We start from the raw sequence: 17,135 nt of genomic DNA on the forward strand, positions 1-17,135 counted from the left end.
GAATACACGATGGATACAAAGCCGTAAGTAGCAACAGCCTCTGCAACTTTTAAAATATGCTGGGCATCACATACAGCTTTCACGCATATGGACGACAAAAAGTCACTCGGGGTTGGGTGCTACTGAGATGCTTCGGCGAAGTCGGGGACTCGCGGTTCAGCGTTTCACTTGCACTAGCGACTCACGCTGCATGCTTCGCACCCATTAGAAAATCCGCCGTGAAATCATTCGCATAACGTCTATCGTAGTACAGAAACTAGCATACATGCATACGTACATAGCTGCTACTTACAGGAACGGATGAGCAGCAACACAGTGGGTCTCGTCAGAGTGTTCACGTAGTAACACCTATGTGTAGATAACAGCATTCAAACATAGCAACACCAGAATGAATTGTACAAAATAATATCAGAACTTCCAATCACTTAGTCCAACAAGTCTGTTGAAATACTAGCTCAAAATGGCAAATGCTTTGTCACAACAGGACCCATACAACCAACGGTTTCAAGCCTATTACAGCAAAGATCGGCTATAAAAACCCTGCAGTTGCCACGCAAAGTGATCATTGCTACCCCAGCCATGCATTGCTAGGAATAAAATAAATAAAATAAAATCAAGAATTTGTTCGTTATAGCCGGTGCTCTCTATCACAGGATTGTTCAAAGGCAGATACGGAAATGTGAAACAATTTGCCACGTTTGCCATTCTCCCAATTTTCCATTGCTATGTGCCTCTCTGCGATTTCCTGCTGGCATTCGTACCATGATGGTTTATGGCTATCTTGTGGCCGCAAATTGGTAAACATTATACATGTACTATAAAAACGCACATTGCAGTACTGCACACAGCCTTACCTCAAACACATTGCAGTACTGCACACAGCCTTACCTCAAACACATTGCAGTACTGCACACAGCCTTACCTCAAACTTTCCTCTGCCGAGCGGAGTACACTTCGCAACTACAGTTTGCCTTGTTGCAACAAAGAACTCAGGTACAGCAAAGCGTCGCGCCATCTTAGATGCATCAGCTGGAAAGGCTTGTCCACTGTGAGAAGAGAGGAGAGTGCATGTGTGTGCGTGCATACGTGCGTGTGTGCATGTGCGCATGTGTGTGTTTGTTTGTGTGTATGCACATGCATGTATGTGTGTATGCAGTATGCGTATGTATGTGTGTATGTAGTGGTCGAAATAGAAGCAGAAACCACGGCCATTGAGTAATAAAGGAAGAGGCAAGATGGAAGGCATACCCCCACCCCCAACATTTGAAGGGCTCCAATGCAAAACGAGATAAATCCATTTTGTGGAAAATTCAGGAAGTGCATTATTTCATTTGTTCTTTTTCGGTCTGCACTGCAGCATCAATGACTTTTGTCACGTTAAGCAGAAGAACACAAACTTCAGGCATCATTTTGACTGGGATGTATCGCGTTTTGACCCGTAAAACCGACACACAGACGTCCGTGGGGTGAAAACGAATTCTTTCGTGACAAAAAAAACGCAATAAAAGCTCCGGTTTGATCTTTATCGCGTTTTGAATAGGAGCCCTTCATTTGTACCTCCCAGAGTGGTCGTGGTCTGATTTATGTGATCCAAACAAACCTGCATATCAACTCACTGGGCAAGGATGTCTTGTGATGAGAAGACCATTGAAACAATGGGTCCCTTCTGTAGCTGGTCGTACCTTGATTATAGAGGACAAACACACACACACACACACACACACACACACACACACACACACACACACACACACACACACACACACAAATGCACGCAAACACACACACACACTAGGCGATTGCATGGTACTGCAGGAGGTAGATCCCCTCTCCCCCCCCCCCCCCTCCTCCAGACCATTTCACAGAATCGCAACACCCTCATTCAACAATATTCCACAGAATAACAATGTAGTACAATGCAACTGCATTCACATAAACACATACCAGTATCTCAGCTTTAAATCATTGCCATAGAAACGGATAGCGCCTTCCTCATCACCAGTGACAAAAAACCTGTAATAAAAAATTCAAAAAAAGATACGGAGGTATGACGGAGACTCCCTCGATATAGGCTGAGGCCTGTGGAGAATCCATGAATGCAAATACAAGCGTGCACCACTGCACTGCACTGCGCTACACCGCACTGATTATTTACCAGCACAAGTAGACATCTCACACATGAACAGTTGAACACAACAACTATACATCACAAGTGCAGAGGACAGTGTATTAGCTAAGGGCCGTGTCCATTGTACACAGATACAATTTACCATACTGTATGCACTACAACAGTTCTGCCAGGGTAGGCGCTTGCAGTGTCTGCCACGGTACGCGTGATCATACACAATTGGCTCCGCTGAAGTCAGAGACACTTGCCTGGCCGCTCCAAAACCTTGCCGCCTAAGCAGAACCATTGTGCCTGTGTGACCAGGCTCTAAAAAGCACGTCTATGGCTTAGCCAGGTACAGTCAAAACCGCTTAGTACGCCCAGGATGTAAGACGTACTATTGTCTACAGTCCATTTCAAAACTATAGACGCGTACCTAGGCAAAAACCGTCATGCCAGCATCTATACCACATAAAATCTGTGATCACTTTGTGCATAATTTTTTCCAAATTGGGCGTCTGTTATCTAATCGTTTAGAAACAATATGAGAGTAATTGTGGAGCGGACCTGAGCAATATTCCGAAAACTATTCTCAAAAATTTCCAACCAAATTTGAAATATTTTAAAAATACTGCGCGTCTATAGTTTTGAAATGGACTGTAGTACGTACTTTTTGCAGTTGAGGAAAAAATTGTCACACTTTATTGCAGCACGGGTGTAGTATGTACTTTGGCTAGGAAGTACTTTTACCGTGTTTCCTTGTGGGTAGTACGTCTTATCAATTTTTGACTGTATGCCCTACGTCAGAACTACTGCCACGATTGCAAGAGTATTCAATTTCTAAACTTGACCGCCAGAAACCAATTCTGAACGTTCAACCGCCGGCTGATCCATTTTTATGGTCACAAGCAAGATGATCAACTTTTCCTGAGTGGAGGTTACGCGAATAGTTTTGTTAGGTGAGTCAGAGGAACTGCCTGTGGGCGCTATGTATGCAGTGTGAGTCACTAGTCGCTAGTGCAGCGCTGTGCCGCGACTTCGCCAAAGCAGCTCAACTGACGATGTAATGGCATAACCTCTATATCTATAGGACTTCACACGTACAGGCAGTTACGTACAGCCATATCCGCACACACGCGCACATGAACACACACACACACGCACATGAACACACACACACGCACATGAACACACACACACGCACATGAACACACACACACACACACACAAGCGCGTGCACACGCACAGGTCACGGAAACTTACTGTCCAACACAGGTCACAAAGTTGAGAGGTATGTCACATACATGAACTAACTTCTCAACTTCCAACCTCAGCACAGGAGATGCGTTGGGATCAGTTTGCTCTGCACTCAACAGAACACAACAGAACAGAACAGAACACAACAAAATATAACAGTATACATGTAGGTATACCGTGTAATCCGGTTTGCCTTGTCACTCGGTCGCTCATTACAAGTCCTGATGCCATATTCTCCTTACCAGTGGGGTCGATGAAGGATTCCTTCAAGTGTGGCTCAGGAGGGTGTACCTGCTTGACATCCAAGACGAGAAGGTTTCCCTCTGTAGTGCTACACACCAGCTGCTGTCCGTCATTGCTAAACTTGCAACCTGTCATCTTGCCCAGTGCACGATTGAACCTCTGCAAGAATACATATGTAGTGTACATGTACATAATGTATGTGCACAAGAACAAACGCATGTGCGCACACACACACACACGTGCGCAAAATAGAGCAGTGAGGAGCGTCCTACGAGTAAAGGCGGCAGATGCTACTACCTAACGTTTTTCGCATAGTTTCAAGACTATTATGTCACTAGGTCCAGTCACTGCCACAGCATCCGTGGTACTATTGCTGTGATGGGATACCTACCTTGACATTAATCCTTGGAAGTCGTGTTCTGACCTTCTTGGTATCTTTGTCCTGTACACAGTCACAGATGCAGCATAGAAAAATAGCACCAGTAAAGAAATGGTGGACAGGAGACTGCGCTCTTGAACAGTGTTCTTGTTGAAACGAGTGGTACTGTCGATGTAAAAGGAGTTTCTGGGTTTTGTGGTCTGCCCGACGATGGTTAGTTGCGGGACCAAGTCGCACCGCAACAAATGGGAACACCTGAACAACTGTCTATACTATTCGTACTGATTGTGCCATTTGCACTGATACTCACAGACACATATTATAGTTTTCCATGTTGGTGCATGTGTAGTGGTGTCAGTTTACAGAGTGTAATGTATTGCCTTCAAGTACTAATGCTCTGGTGTTGCATTGCGTTACCTTAGTTATACATTGGCACCACACGTTATCATATACCACTCATATCATGTCACACCTATATCATGTCACACCTATATCATGTCACACCTATACGATTGGTATAATAGACTAGCAGAGCTACAGGGAGATCTCTCTCTCAGCCTGCACACCTAACTGTTGGTCACCACATTGGCGCAGTGAACAGGATTGTGGCCAGGCAGGATGGCAGCAGTCAAGGGTCGACCACCACGCGAATTTGTTGTGGACCCCTCTGCCAATATCGCAGCCGATTTCGACCTATGGCTAGAGGACTTCGAAGACTATCTCGATATCGCTAAGGTCGCAGACGCAGGGGAAAAGAAGAAACTGCTTCTAAACCTGGCAGGCCTATCTCTTCGCCGCATTGTGAAGGGTCTCCAGGTCGCAGAACCCTCTGGTGACCAGGACGTGTACCAAGTCTTGAAGGCCGCAATCCAATCGTACTTTCGCCCGTCGGTAAATGCAACTGCGGAGCGTCACAGATTCAGGAAACTCAGGCAGCAGTCTGATGAGTCCGTCACCTCTTTCATGGGACGGCTCCGAGAAAAGGCGGCACTTTGCGAGTTTGACTCGACTGCAGTGGACTCGGTTGTGAATGGCCAGCTTCGGGACCAGTTCATAGCCGGACTGCAGTGCCAGGAGGCACGCAAGCAGCTTCTAATGGAGTCAAGACTAACGCTAGCTGATGCTATCGCGAAAGCTGTCGCATTAGAAGCCTCAAAGGTTGACAATAGGCTGTTCAGTGAGGAAGCAGGAAGGACACTGGACATGCCTTCGGGAAGTGTGGCAGCCGTAGTACCGGATACGGCTGCGGTGAATATGGTGAAACACCGTCAGCACGGCAGAAGCAAGGCTCACACGTGCAAGTACTGTGGCGGAACCCATCCACCAGGCAAGGACAATTGCCCGGCTGCGCGAGTTCGCTGCAGACACTGCTCAAAGGTCGGGCACTTTGAAGTCGTCTGCCTGTCCAAGAGCAAGGAAGTTAGAGCCCAGACTATCGGCGAGGAGGATGAAGCCAATGAAATTTGCGAGTCTGTGTATACCATGCACACTGATCAGAAACACTGGTTCACAGCAGCTCTGCAGGTGGATGGAAAATCATGCGAAGGCCTGCTCGATACTGGTGCAACGAGAACAATTTTGACATCGGACATAGTGCAGCCTACTCGTCGCAGTGACCGAACTCTCCGTGCCTACAACGGGGGAGTTGTCAGCACACTGGGGATGGCAGACGTCACCCTATCATCTGCCAGTCGTAGCTGCACTGTGGCCTGTTTCATTGTACCAAAGGGCTCCCACCGAGTGCTATTTGGCCAGGACGTGATCAAGGAACTCGAGCTACTAGTGCCAACCCACCTGGTGGAGTCTGGAAATGTGGTCAGCGTTGCACCAGTCAGCATTACCGTCAAGCCAGATGCAGTGCCTGTCGCTCTGCCAGCTCGGCGTCCCCCTTTCAGCATCAAGGACGAGATAGAGACAGAACTTCAGCGGTTAGTCGATGCTGACATCATCGAGCCAGTGAAAGAGGCTGCGGCATGGGTTTCCCCAATCGTGCCAGTTCGCAAACCCAGTGGCAAACTGCGTTTGTGTGTCGACTACAGGCAGCTGAATAAGAATGTTGTCCGAGAGCGACATGTCCTGCCAACCCTGGATGAGATAACAGCGCAGCTGGACGGAGCGCAGGTGTTCTCAGTCCTCGATGCAGAGTCGGGATTTCACCAAATTGAGCTTGACCAGGAGTCGCGTCCACTGACGACTTTCGCGGCCCATTGTGGGCTTTATCGCTTCAAGCGTCTGCCATTTGGTATTGCCAGTGCACCAGAAATGTTCCAGCGCGTGGTCTCGGATATTTTGGCAGGGCTCCCAGGAGTGATTGTCTACATTGACGACATTCTTGTGTTTGGAAGCAGCCAGGAAGAGCATGACAGGCGTCTCGCAGCAGTCCGGCAGCGCCTGGAAGCAGCAAATCTCCGGCTCAATGCAGACAAATGCCAGTTGAGCAAGTCCAGCGTCAAGTACATTGGCCACTGGCTGTCGGGCACCGGCGTGGCTCCCGACGGTGACAAGCTGCAGGCCATTGCAGACATGGCTATGCCTAAGTCGCTTCAGGATGTGCAACGTTTCCTCGGAATGGTAACCTACCTCGGAAGATTCATTCCAGATATGTCGTCCATCTCCGAGCCGGTGAGACGGTTGGCAAAGCGTGTGCCCTTCATTGTGGATAGCGAATTCTGCAACGCGTTCAGCGACGCTAAGACGCAGCTGGTGCAGGCACTGGACCACCTGGCCTACTTTCGTTTGGACCCAAACGTTCCAACGGCCATAAGCTGTGACGCATCGCCTTGTGGCCTGGGAGCAATTCTATGGCAGCAGAATTCTAGTGGTCAATGGCTACCAGTGACATGTGCCAGCCGCACTCTCACAGAGGTAGAAACTCGATATTCGCAGATGGAGAGAGAGATGCTGGGAGTCGTGTTTGCGCTGCAACGCTTCCGGCAGTACGTGCTCGGGCGACACGTCGAGGTGCATACTGACCACCAACCCCTGATATCCATAGTGCAGAAGCCGTTTGATGATGTACCTCCCCGGCTACAGCGTTGGCTGGTGTCTCTCATGCCCTACACCTACAAGTTGGTGCACGTACCAGGAAAACAGCTCTTGTGCGTGGATGCTTTATCCAGGGCTCCACTACCCGGCCACGCCCCTTCGACTGCTGAGACAAAGTCTATGGCCGAGTTTGTTGGCATGGTGCTAGAGGCCTGTCCAGTAGACCTGGAGCAGGTTGCACAGGCCACGCAGGACGACTCTATTCTACATAGTATTCTGCAACGAGTGCTGACGTCCAGATGGGAGGCTGTGAGTGCAAGTGAAGAGGCATACTTCATCGTACGCGATCAGCTCTCAGCCTCAGAAGGTGTCGTGCTTTTCAACGCAAGAGTGGTCATCCCGGAAGCGCTTCGCACTGCAGTTATGGCGTTGGCACATGAGGGGCACCCAGGTCGAGCTGCATTCCTGGAATCTCTCCGACGTCGAGTTTGGTGGCCCGGTGTCACAAAAGATGCCACATTGTACGCCGAGCGCTGCTCGGAGTGCTATAGGAAACATAGCAACTCGCATCAGGAGCTTCTCCCTTCTGAGATTGAAGGTGTATGGGAGAAGCTTGCAGTAGACCTGGTGAATGTGGAAGGACATCAACTGCTTTCCATCATTGACTATGGCTCGCGCTACCCGGAGGTGATCCTACTGCAAAGCACGTCAACCACCAGCGTTGTGAGTGCATTAATGGAGACGTTCGCAAGGTTCGGCTTGCCAGCACAACTGGTCTCGGACAATGGTCCCCAGTTTGCTGGCAGAGAGATGGCAACGTTCCTCCAACGCCTAGGGATCCGTCACGTTAAATCGAGCCCACGCTACGCTCGGTCCAATGGCATGGTTGAGCGTTTTCATCGCTTACTGAAGGAGCGGATGGCAGGGCTTAAACCACATTTACCGTTCAGCCGACGCCTGCAGCAAGTATTGTTCGACGTCCGTAACAGCAACAACCGAATGATTGGGATGGCGCCAAATGAGGCGCTGTTCAGTAGATTGGTTCGCACGAGGCTCCCCGCGTCAATTACTCCGACGATTGTCAATCCGTCCCACCAAATCCAAGCCAAGGCAGACATGGCCACGCAGCATGACGCTCGCCGAGGAGTGCGAGCGCTTCCTTCAATGAAGCCGGGCACTAAAGTTATAGTGCAGGATGGTTACTGCAACCCAAGACAAACTTGGAAAGTCGTCGAGCAGTACGGACGACAGGTTGGAATCACGGATGGACGCAGAATACTCTTGCGGAATCGTGTTCACTTACGTGAAGTGGTCCGGCCGGGATGTCAGGTGCAGCCAGAGGTAACACTGCAGGAGCAACATCTGCGGCAGCCGAGCATTCCTCACCCAGATCGGCCACCTGCAAGTATGCCACAGACGAGACGACAGGAGGAGCCTAAGTCAACTGGACACCCTGTGCAGCCCGGTCCTGTTCATTCAGAAGCAGGTCCGACCGGAGTCGCCAGTGGAAGTACACCAGCCCCAGATGCATCACCAGCGCGACCGGATGACCCTCCGAAGAGTCAGCGTGCCAACCTGGGAAGCCGAGTGGCTGGAGGGCCTGCCGGTGGTGGGGCTGTATTCCGTGAAGGCATCGTGACCCGTGCAGGAAGGAGCGTTCAGTTATCACAGAAAGCAAAGGATGCTATGCACGAAAATGGGCGTGTGCCCGTGTGTGTATGTGAGAGAGAGAGAGTGTGTGTGTGTATGTGTGTGTGCACGGGAGGTAGGGAGTACAGTATGACCTACCATAGAGCATAGTAGAATAGCTTCTGCAGACCACACGATGAAATCAGTCATCACTCCCGGGTAGAACACCACAGACACCTAGCAAAGCAGTCATACACATACACACACACATATGCACATGCACACACACACACGTGTACACACACGTGTACACACACATACACACACAGAGACACACACGTGCAATACAAACCATGCATCTCACAATGAAAAGCATTTAGTACGGAGTCGACTAAAGCTTGCACCTAACTGGTCCAGATAGAATCAGCGGTTATTATTTTCCTTAGTACAGAAAAACCTGTAGCTAAAGACCACCGTGACTAGCGACCAGCCTAGTACTAAATACCACTTCGCCAGGCACGGACGGTCTCACATTCATAATTATATGGTTGTGCGGTGCAAACCTCAAACTAAAGACCACCTGCCAGTAAAGACCACTTTCTCTGGCCCCAATGGGTGGTCGTTAGTCACAAGTTTTACTGCAATTGTGAATACTGGTTATGTGTCATCAAAGCATACTGTCCCAACATGTGCATGCATGCATGAACCCCGAGGTACACACAAGATGCCAACTTACAGGATCTTCTAGAATTGTGTTCAAGTTCATGTGCACTTCAGGCATTGTCTTGTCCGTATCACTCCAATCATAAACCTGTAGAATCTACGTCCGCAAACATTACACACACACACACACACACACACACACACACACACACACACACACACACACACACACACACACACACACACACTCACACACACACACACACACACACACGCATGCACACACACACGCATGCACACACACACACATACATACACACACACACACGCGCGCGCAGGCAAATTACAACACGGACATTTACAAGAAGCCAATCCAAGAATGCACATGACACTCGCCAGTTCTGCCTAATGATCGCACTGCTTGTTTCTACCATTGATGCCGCTTTATCTCGCCGTGCACCCGAGTCCTATCTCATCTGCTCTTGTCGTGCACATCACACTATGCAGAACAGACCCATGTGCTTCCTTCACACGATGTGTCAGGCGAACAGAAATGTACAAGGCAGTTAGAAGATGGACAAACTCAAAGACAACAACCACTACTGGAGGGTGACATGCAGGGTGTTATGGATCCGATGGCGTTATCGACAGCAACATCCTCTATCGGAAACACCAATCTGATTAATTCTCATACGACTGATGTACATGCTATCAAGTTTAGACATGCATAATCAAGCTTCAAGTCAGGTCGGCGGGAAAAAAGTGCAAGCTCCTGTGTGGGAGCAACCAACTCCAATATAATTATATCACTTTGATAAGAAGTTGAACCATCAAACTGACTTTGTTCTCGTCGGTCTTGCGGATCATGGCTAGATATGCCGAGTTATCAGACCATGCCATGACCTTAGCTCCTGTTCCTGGCTGGAAAAATATGCTCTGGATGGGCGCCCTACACCAGACAACAGTACAGAACATTAGAAGCGGCAAAAAATGTACAGGGGCAATCAATGAAGGTAACCAATGCAGGACAATGCAGCAACAGCAGCAATCACAGTATTAGCACTAGCAGCTACAGCAGTACCAGCATTAGCAGCTACAGCAGTACCAGCATTAGCAGCTACAGCAGTACCAGCACTAGCAGCTACAGCAGCAACAGCAGTAGCAGTAGCAGGTTACACAATGGGCACAAAGCTGGGAGAGAGAGAGAGACATAGACAGACAGACAGACGGGCAGACAGACAAACAGATGGACGGGCGGACGGACAAACAGACGGACAGAGGCAGACTCGTAGAAAACTTCCTTACGCATGTTCTTGGTCCCATATGTGCACAGCCGGTTCCCGATCTCCACAATCAGCTGTAGCAATCCAGCGTTCACAGGGGCTAACTGCTACACTTGTGATGTTGTTACGCTGCACAAACGCATGCATAGCACAAACACATTCACAGCACAAACATATTCAACATTTTGAAAACATATTCACAGCACAAAAAACAACTCCAGCAATTACTGCAGGGAGTTAAGCAATTTATAGACGTCGCCCCCAGTCACCATGGTGGTGGCCTGGCACAAGCGAACCTCCCACTGAGTTGGTCGTGCTTCTACACGGCACAAGTGTATGCCATTCATGTAACACGGACGTGCAAACTTCACTTTACTCCCACCAGCACTGCCAGCGGTCACTGGTCAACCACCAACAGAGGTGGGAGGGGGGAGCAGGGAAGAATCTTAGAGATGGGCAAGCAGTAAGCCGCGGCGGCAGGGATGATTGGGAAATCAAGGGAGTGACAGGGAGGAAGCTGATAGGGACAGGGAGGAAGCCAAGCACAGGAACCTGATAGGGACAGGAGGGAAGAATAGGGAGACGGAATAGATAGGAAGCTGATAGGGCCAGGAGGAGGGGGGGGGGGGGCCGGGGAGAATAGGGAGAAACAGGTAGGGAGGATAGGGACAGGGAGGAAGCTGATAGGGCCAGATAGTGTGGGGGGGGGGATGGGGTCAGGGGGAGGATAGGGTCGGAGGGGAGAATAGGGAGAGACACATACGGAGGATAGGGACAGGGAGGATGGGGAAAGGGAGGAAGCTGATAGGGCCAGAGACCAGGGGGGGGGGGGGATAGGGAGAAACACATATGGAGGATAGGGACAGGGAGGAAGCTGATAGGGCCAGAGAGTGGGGGGGGGGGGGGGATAGCGTCAGGGGGAGGATAGGGTCGGAGGGGAGAATAGGGAGAAACACATACGGAGGATAGGGACAGGGAGGATGGGGACGGGGAGGAAGCTGATAGGGCCAGAGAGTGGGGGGGGGGGATAGGGTCAGGGGGAGGATAGGGTGGGGGGGGGGGGGGAGAATAGGGAGAAACACATATGGAGGATAGGGACAGGGAGGATGGGGACGGGGAGGATGGGGACGGGGAGGATGGGGACGGGGAGGAAGGATTGGTAAGAAAGTGAGGAAAGGGCATGCAGAATGGCGAGACAGAGGGGACAGGAATAGTGAGGCAAAATTGGGAGGAGGGAGAGGGGTCGGGGAGAAATGAAAAGGCAGGATAGGGAGGAAAGAGACGGTGGGCTGCTTACATGAGCAAACAGCAACCGTTGCTTCTTCTCTTCATAGTCATGAATGACCACAATGTGGCCTGCAGCATACACCAACTCCTGCAACACACCAAATATAGGCATAACAAAGGGTAACACCCGCCCGTACACACACATACATACACACACACACACGCACACACACACACACACACACACACACACACACACACACACACACACACACACACACACAATAGGAGATAGGACAAGGTGAGAAGATAAGAGAGATGAAGGAAGAGAGACCAACAGAGAAGGGGGACTGGGAAGAGAGTACAGAGAGGAGAGAGGGGACATAGATATTGAGAGAGAGACCCAGAAGACGACTTGTGACGATAATGATGCAGACACCAATGACGACGACGGTGACGAGAAAATGCAAGGATATACAGCAGGTAAACTGTGCTATCAGCAGCCTATTACTTCAGTACTTAGTATACCTGCTAAAGATATCTACATTGGACCTGATACCTTCAATATGGCCTGAACAAACCTATCAAACTGAATAATTTGAGACTATTCCTTGGCTTCAAGCAGTATTAACAATTTAACATGCCATATCGGCAAATTTGGCGTAAAACTCCAAATTTCGACGTGAGCTGCAGGTAACCCGCGTTGTTTTTCGACGCGCGAGCCAAATAAGTTGAAATAACGCGAGCTGAACTTTCGTGTCACGTCGGAAATAACGTGCATCTTAACCTCTCTAATATTAATCATTGCACACAACCCACCGCTGACAAGGATGTCCCATACTGAAATCCTACTGCACATGCAATCTCAGCATTAGCAAGCCCCCCTCCCCTCCCAAGAATACACATTTCACCACCACACCCTCCATAGCACTGCGGGTACTTCAGACCGTCCATAGACTGTTCGTTTATCCATCACCAATGTAGGCACTACGTAGCCATCACAGAATGTCCAGTCTGCTGCATGTCAGGTCACGGCAGGTAGGCAGGCGGATATCTCACTCATGCACTCATGCCGCCGCTTTCTTACCATCTTTCCAGAGGATGATGTCAGACATTGAATCGGTATATCAATGTTATAGCCCTGGACCCAGCTCTCCTCCTGTACATGTAGATGACAACACCAAACCAATGTTACAATACTACAATGGATTCTGCAATGGATGACAACACCAAACCAATGTTACAACACTACAATGGATGACAACACCTCAGCAACGCAGGGACGTCGAAAGGTATCCTACATTGGCGCGACCATGAAAAGGCGGGGTCCCGGGGGTCGTCCCCTGGGATATTTTTAAGGAAACTTGGGCCCAAATGGCCCATACTTCATTGCTACAGAAATCACAGGATAAAATTATTGGTGCGGCTTTGGCCGCAGCGGTTCCGACACCCCTGCAGTGTTGCAATACTACAATGGATGACAACAGCCAGCGATGCTCTACCATTAAGCTATGGTGTAGTCGTCATCCCAGCAGCGAGCGGTGCAGCCCTAAAACTGCCAACACTGGGCTGTGGAATGGTACAAGGCGCAAACTTGAGTGAGGCGAATGGATTTCATTGAGGAGGACTGTACACTGATCAAGCTCTTTTACCAGTGGTCTTGTGTAGATTGGTTCTTGCTCGGCGCCGGTGTCTAGGTGATGTGTTGCACTGCTGCCCGCACGATGCTCATCACCACCACCATCAGTGTACATTGATGATGCACTATCAGCAGCAGTACGACTATGCATGGGTGCACGCGTAGCTCCAACACCAGATGCACTATCGTCCGACGCATCACTGTGGTGCTCATCAGAATCGTCTTGAAGCGATGACGCCAAACTGCCACCTGCTCCCATAGCTACATGCTCAGCTGCAGTATTGGAAGATGGCGGGTTTGCAGCATCACTGGGCGAAAGGGATTCGTCATATCTATCCAGAGCCAAGGCGGGTACCGTGTCCTCATCAAACGCCTGTGCCAACCCTGGTTCAGGAGATTCTGTAGACCCATCAGGTGAAGAATTGCAGGACAATTTACCACCTTCACCGGTGTGTTGGTCGTGCGGTCCATCGTACTCATCACCCTGATCATCGTGTCGTCCAGGTTCCTCTGTTGAACTCGTATCAACATGCTCATCTTCCTTAGCTTCTGTTTCGTCGTCCTCGCTCACACGGTCACCGGCGTCCTTGTTAGGGTCATCTGGATTGACCGTCTCCTTTGTGCACGCATCAGGCGCTTCAGACGCATCGTCATCAGCATGCTCCTCATCATCAGGTGCGGTGTCAATTGCAGGTTCTCTCTCCTCTTCTTCCAGCTCCTGATTTCCAGCTGATTCATTTTCACATTTTACCGGCTCATCTCCATCTTGACTGGGCTGGCCTGGGTCTTTCTCTGCAGGCTCATCCATTGCGGCGGCGGCTTCTTCATCAACCACTATGTCTCCATCGCCTAGTGATGCAGCTGAGGACCTTTCTTGGTCGGCCATAGCTCTTACTTCTCCAACTCCTTCGACATTTCGACCATTACGGCATTAGCGTTTTATCTCGCTCGCTACACGGCACGGCACTCAGTGCAGCTGCATTACATTTACACAGTGCCCAGACTGGACCTGCATACAGTCGTGCCTTGCTGTCGAAAACAAAACAAAAAAGACTGCACTCTCTGCCGTGCAGGATCAGCAGCTGCACCTGAACAGTTCGCGCTCGTTGCTAGGTCCTCGTGGTGACCAGGGTAACAGTTTCCCAGCCAACAATCACATGCCTGCAAATTATTGTACAAAATAATTACAATGCCTGCATGCATTCGTGGCCAAAGAAATCCGACCCACGAGGCACGAGTCAAAAAGCAGCTCCGCGTTTCCATTTCATGGACGGTCCAAACACCAATCCGAGGACCACAGGCACAGGGCATGAACCTCCCTACAGTAGTTGTGGGGTCGGATTTCTTTGGCCACGACTACTGAGTCTGTAGTCGACTGCCATGGTCCTCTTCTCGTTGTAGATCTACCGTGTTGTACAGACAGTCATCATGGTCAAGTACTATCATACAGATGGCAGAACTTACTTACTTATTGGGGCAAGAGCCAAAGAGGCAAAGTCAAAGACTGAATGAAAGTCTTAGGATGCCCCAGCCCGACCTCTTGACGAGGTGGGAAAGCTGGTTTGGTTGGTTTGGTTTGGTTTATAATTATTTCAGTTCGTTGCCTCAAAACTACAGTACAAAGTACAAAAGAGGGATGAACGAAAAGAGAAAGTAACCTGGGCTGCATGGTAACTACATTTTTTTCGATTTTGACAGCATGTTACAAGGCGAGGACGCGTAGTGCTCCTGACTACAACCATAACCCGGTTGGCAGAGTCTTCTCGCCTTGTAACATGCTGTCAAAATCGAAAAACATGTTAAAGGGGAAGTATACCCTAAAATCAAATTTTCACCAGTTGTAGTCTTCTGGGTGCTGAGTCGAATGGTCTTGGTCCGAGGAAGCTGCGACGCTCCCTTCCTGCTTGAATCCCAATCGAACTCGCGCACTTCCACCGAAACTGGGTGACTGCGCCCTAGTAGATGGGGATTTGTATGCAAAATGTCACTCAAAGCGCCATTTCGTTCTTATAAAAGCACGGATGACCGCGATTGGCCCATATGTTGTAGTCTTTTGGACGCTGCGTCGACTGGTTTTGGTCCGAAAAGGCTGCGATGCAGCGTTCCTCCTTTATTCCCAATCGAACATGGTTGAACAAGCGGTCAGTGCTCCTGCGTACACCAGTCAGCTGGTCACCGTGCCTGCAGGGTACAACTTACTAGCCTGTTTGACCTTTTTTGGGTGCAGTCCTGTCACTCGAGTTGAACCTTGGTGTGAAAGTTGTCGCCTACTGGCGCGGTGACCAGGTGATTTGGGCACCCAGGAGCACGTGACCACTTGTTCAACCATGTTCGATTGGGAATAAAGGAGGAACGCTGCATCGCAGCCTTTTCGGACCAAAACCAGTCGACGCAGCGTCCAAAAGACTACAACATATGGGCCAATCGCGGTCATCCGTGCTTTTATAAGAACGAAATGGCGCTTTTACTTTTAGTGACATTTTGCATACAAATCCCCATCTAGTAGGGCGCAGTCACCCAGTTTCGGTGGAAGTGCGCGAGTTCGATTGGGATTCAAGCAGGAAGGGAGCGTCGCAGCTTCCTCGGACCAAGACCATTCGACTCAGCACCCAGAAGACTACAACTGGTGAAAATAATTTGATTTTAGGGTATACTTCCCCTTTAAACTACCAAGCAAGGCTTCTGTATTATGGTAACTACATGTATGTCTTACAACCAGGGAGTCGTATAGACCTATACGACTCCCTGGTTACAACTAACACTAGTAACGTTACGTGTTACTTACGGTCTGCAGACCCACCAAACACATTGTATTTAGGGCACACATACACAGTCAACAAAGACGGACACCAAGTACACGCCTACTATGTATAATTATCATGGCTAATGCATTGATTCTTGACCTGAGTGTGTCGATTCTTGTCATTGTTCAACAGTGACAACACTGCTACTGAGTGATGAGCACACGGACATGTACAGAGGTGCAGGCATACCGACTTTACTGTTATCGTGGTTATGCTAGCGCTTGTCGATGTGGAATTGTTTGTACGTCGAGTTTTGCCGGTTTCGTTTCCACCTTGTACAATGTATTCGGCGATCATTCATGGTGCAGCATGCATTGGTGCTCGTTCCAAGATTATCATGATACCGGTACTACACTACAGTACTGTACTGATAGCTCATCTACTGTACAGCCTGGGACCTACACAGTGCTGGCAACTGAAATCCGACCCCCTGAGCGGTGCGATCTCATCGCAAAGACCCAACACGGGATGGGATGGTGAAACTACGAAACAGAGACCGCTAGAGTGTGAACCCACTACTCAGGGGGTCGGATTTCAGTTGCCAGTACTGTAGTACTCGTAGTAGATCTACCTGTTTGTACAGTTGCTCATTTTCGTATTGTGGCACTGCAAGTCTGCATGCATAAGTCTGCAACTGTTGTAGTGTTGGAACTGGTCGGCAGCGCGAGCTGCGCTTCTCCGGCAGTTCGGGCGGCAAGCGGCACTAGCACTGCAGAGTACAGCGTCGACTCAGTCACTGCGTGTAGAGTGCAGTCTGTTATTTTGGGCTATGCCGCGATCCGAGCCGATCGCATACATGTAGATCTGCATACATACTTGTAGATGCAGCATCTGGCGACTTGTACTTGTGTAGATCAAGAAGTGCCGGTCCGGCATCTCCTTCTGAAGGCCGGATGCTTGCCGGGTCAAAGTCCACCAG

The 17,135-nt window shown here is 49.7% G+C and overlaps 1 protein-coding gene across 1 annotated transcript in view; it reads right to left on the reverse strand.

The window, feature by feature from the left end:
• The window catches only part of LOC135830006 (cilia- and flagella-associated protein 251-like), a 29,819-nt gene extending 15,467 nt beyond the window's left edge, over nucleotides 1-14,352 (reverse strand). The window contains exons 1-14 of the mRNA XM_065342395.1: nucleotides 13,426-14,352; nucleotides 12,861-12,932; nucleotides 11,844-11,921; nucleotides 10,569-10,675; nucleotides 10,104-10,212; nucleotides 9,337-9,420; nucleotides 8,760-8,837; nucleotides 3,999-4,049; nucleotides 3,607-3,766; nucleotides 3,371-3,470; nucleotides 1,945-2,013; nucleotides 1,617-1,682; nucleotides 923-1,046; nucleotides 293-348 (exon numbers count right to left, since the gene is read on the reverse strand). Coding sequence (XP_065198467.1) covers nucleotides 293-348; nucleotides 923-1,046; nucleotides 1,617-1,682; nucleotides 1,945-2,013; nucleotides 3,371-3,470; nucleotides 3,607-3,766; nucleotides 3,999-4,049; nucleotides 8,760-8,837; nucleotides 9,337-9,420; nucleotides 10,104-10,212; nucleotides 10,569-10,675; nucleotides 11,844-11,921; nucleotides 12,861-12,932; nucleotides 13,426-14,298 — 2,027 coding nt within the window. The 5' untranslated portion in view covers nucleotides 14,299-14,352. The remainder of the gene's footprint in view (nucleotides 1-292; nucleotides 349-922; nucleotides 1,047-1,616; nucleotides 1,683-1,944; nucleotides 2,014-3,370; nucleotides 3,471-3,606; nucleotides 3,767-3,998; nucleotides 4,050-8,759; nucleotides 8,838-9,336; nucleotides 9,421-10,103; nucleotides 10,213-10,568; nucleotides 10,676-11,843; nucleotides 11,922-12,860; nucleotides 12,933-13,425) is intronic.
• Nucleotides 14,353-17,135: the final 2,783 nt, after the last annotated feature.

Source organism: Sycon ciliatum, chromosome 13 (assembly GCF_964019385.1).
Source record: "Sycon ciliatum chromosome 13, ocSycCili1.1, whole genome shotgun sequence".
NCBI lineage: Eukaryota > Metazoa > Porifera > Calcarea > Leucosolenida > Sycettidae > Sycon > Sycon ciliatum.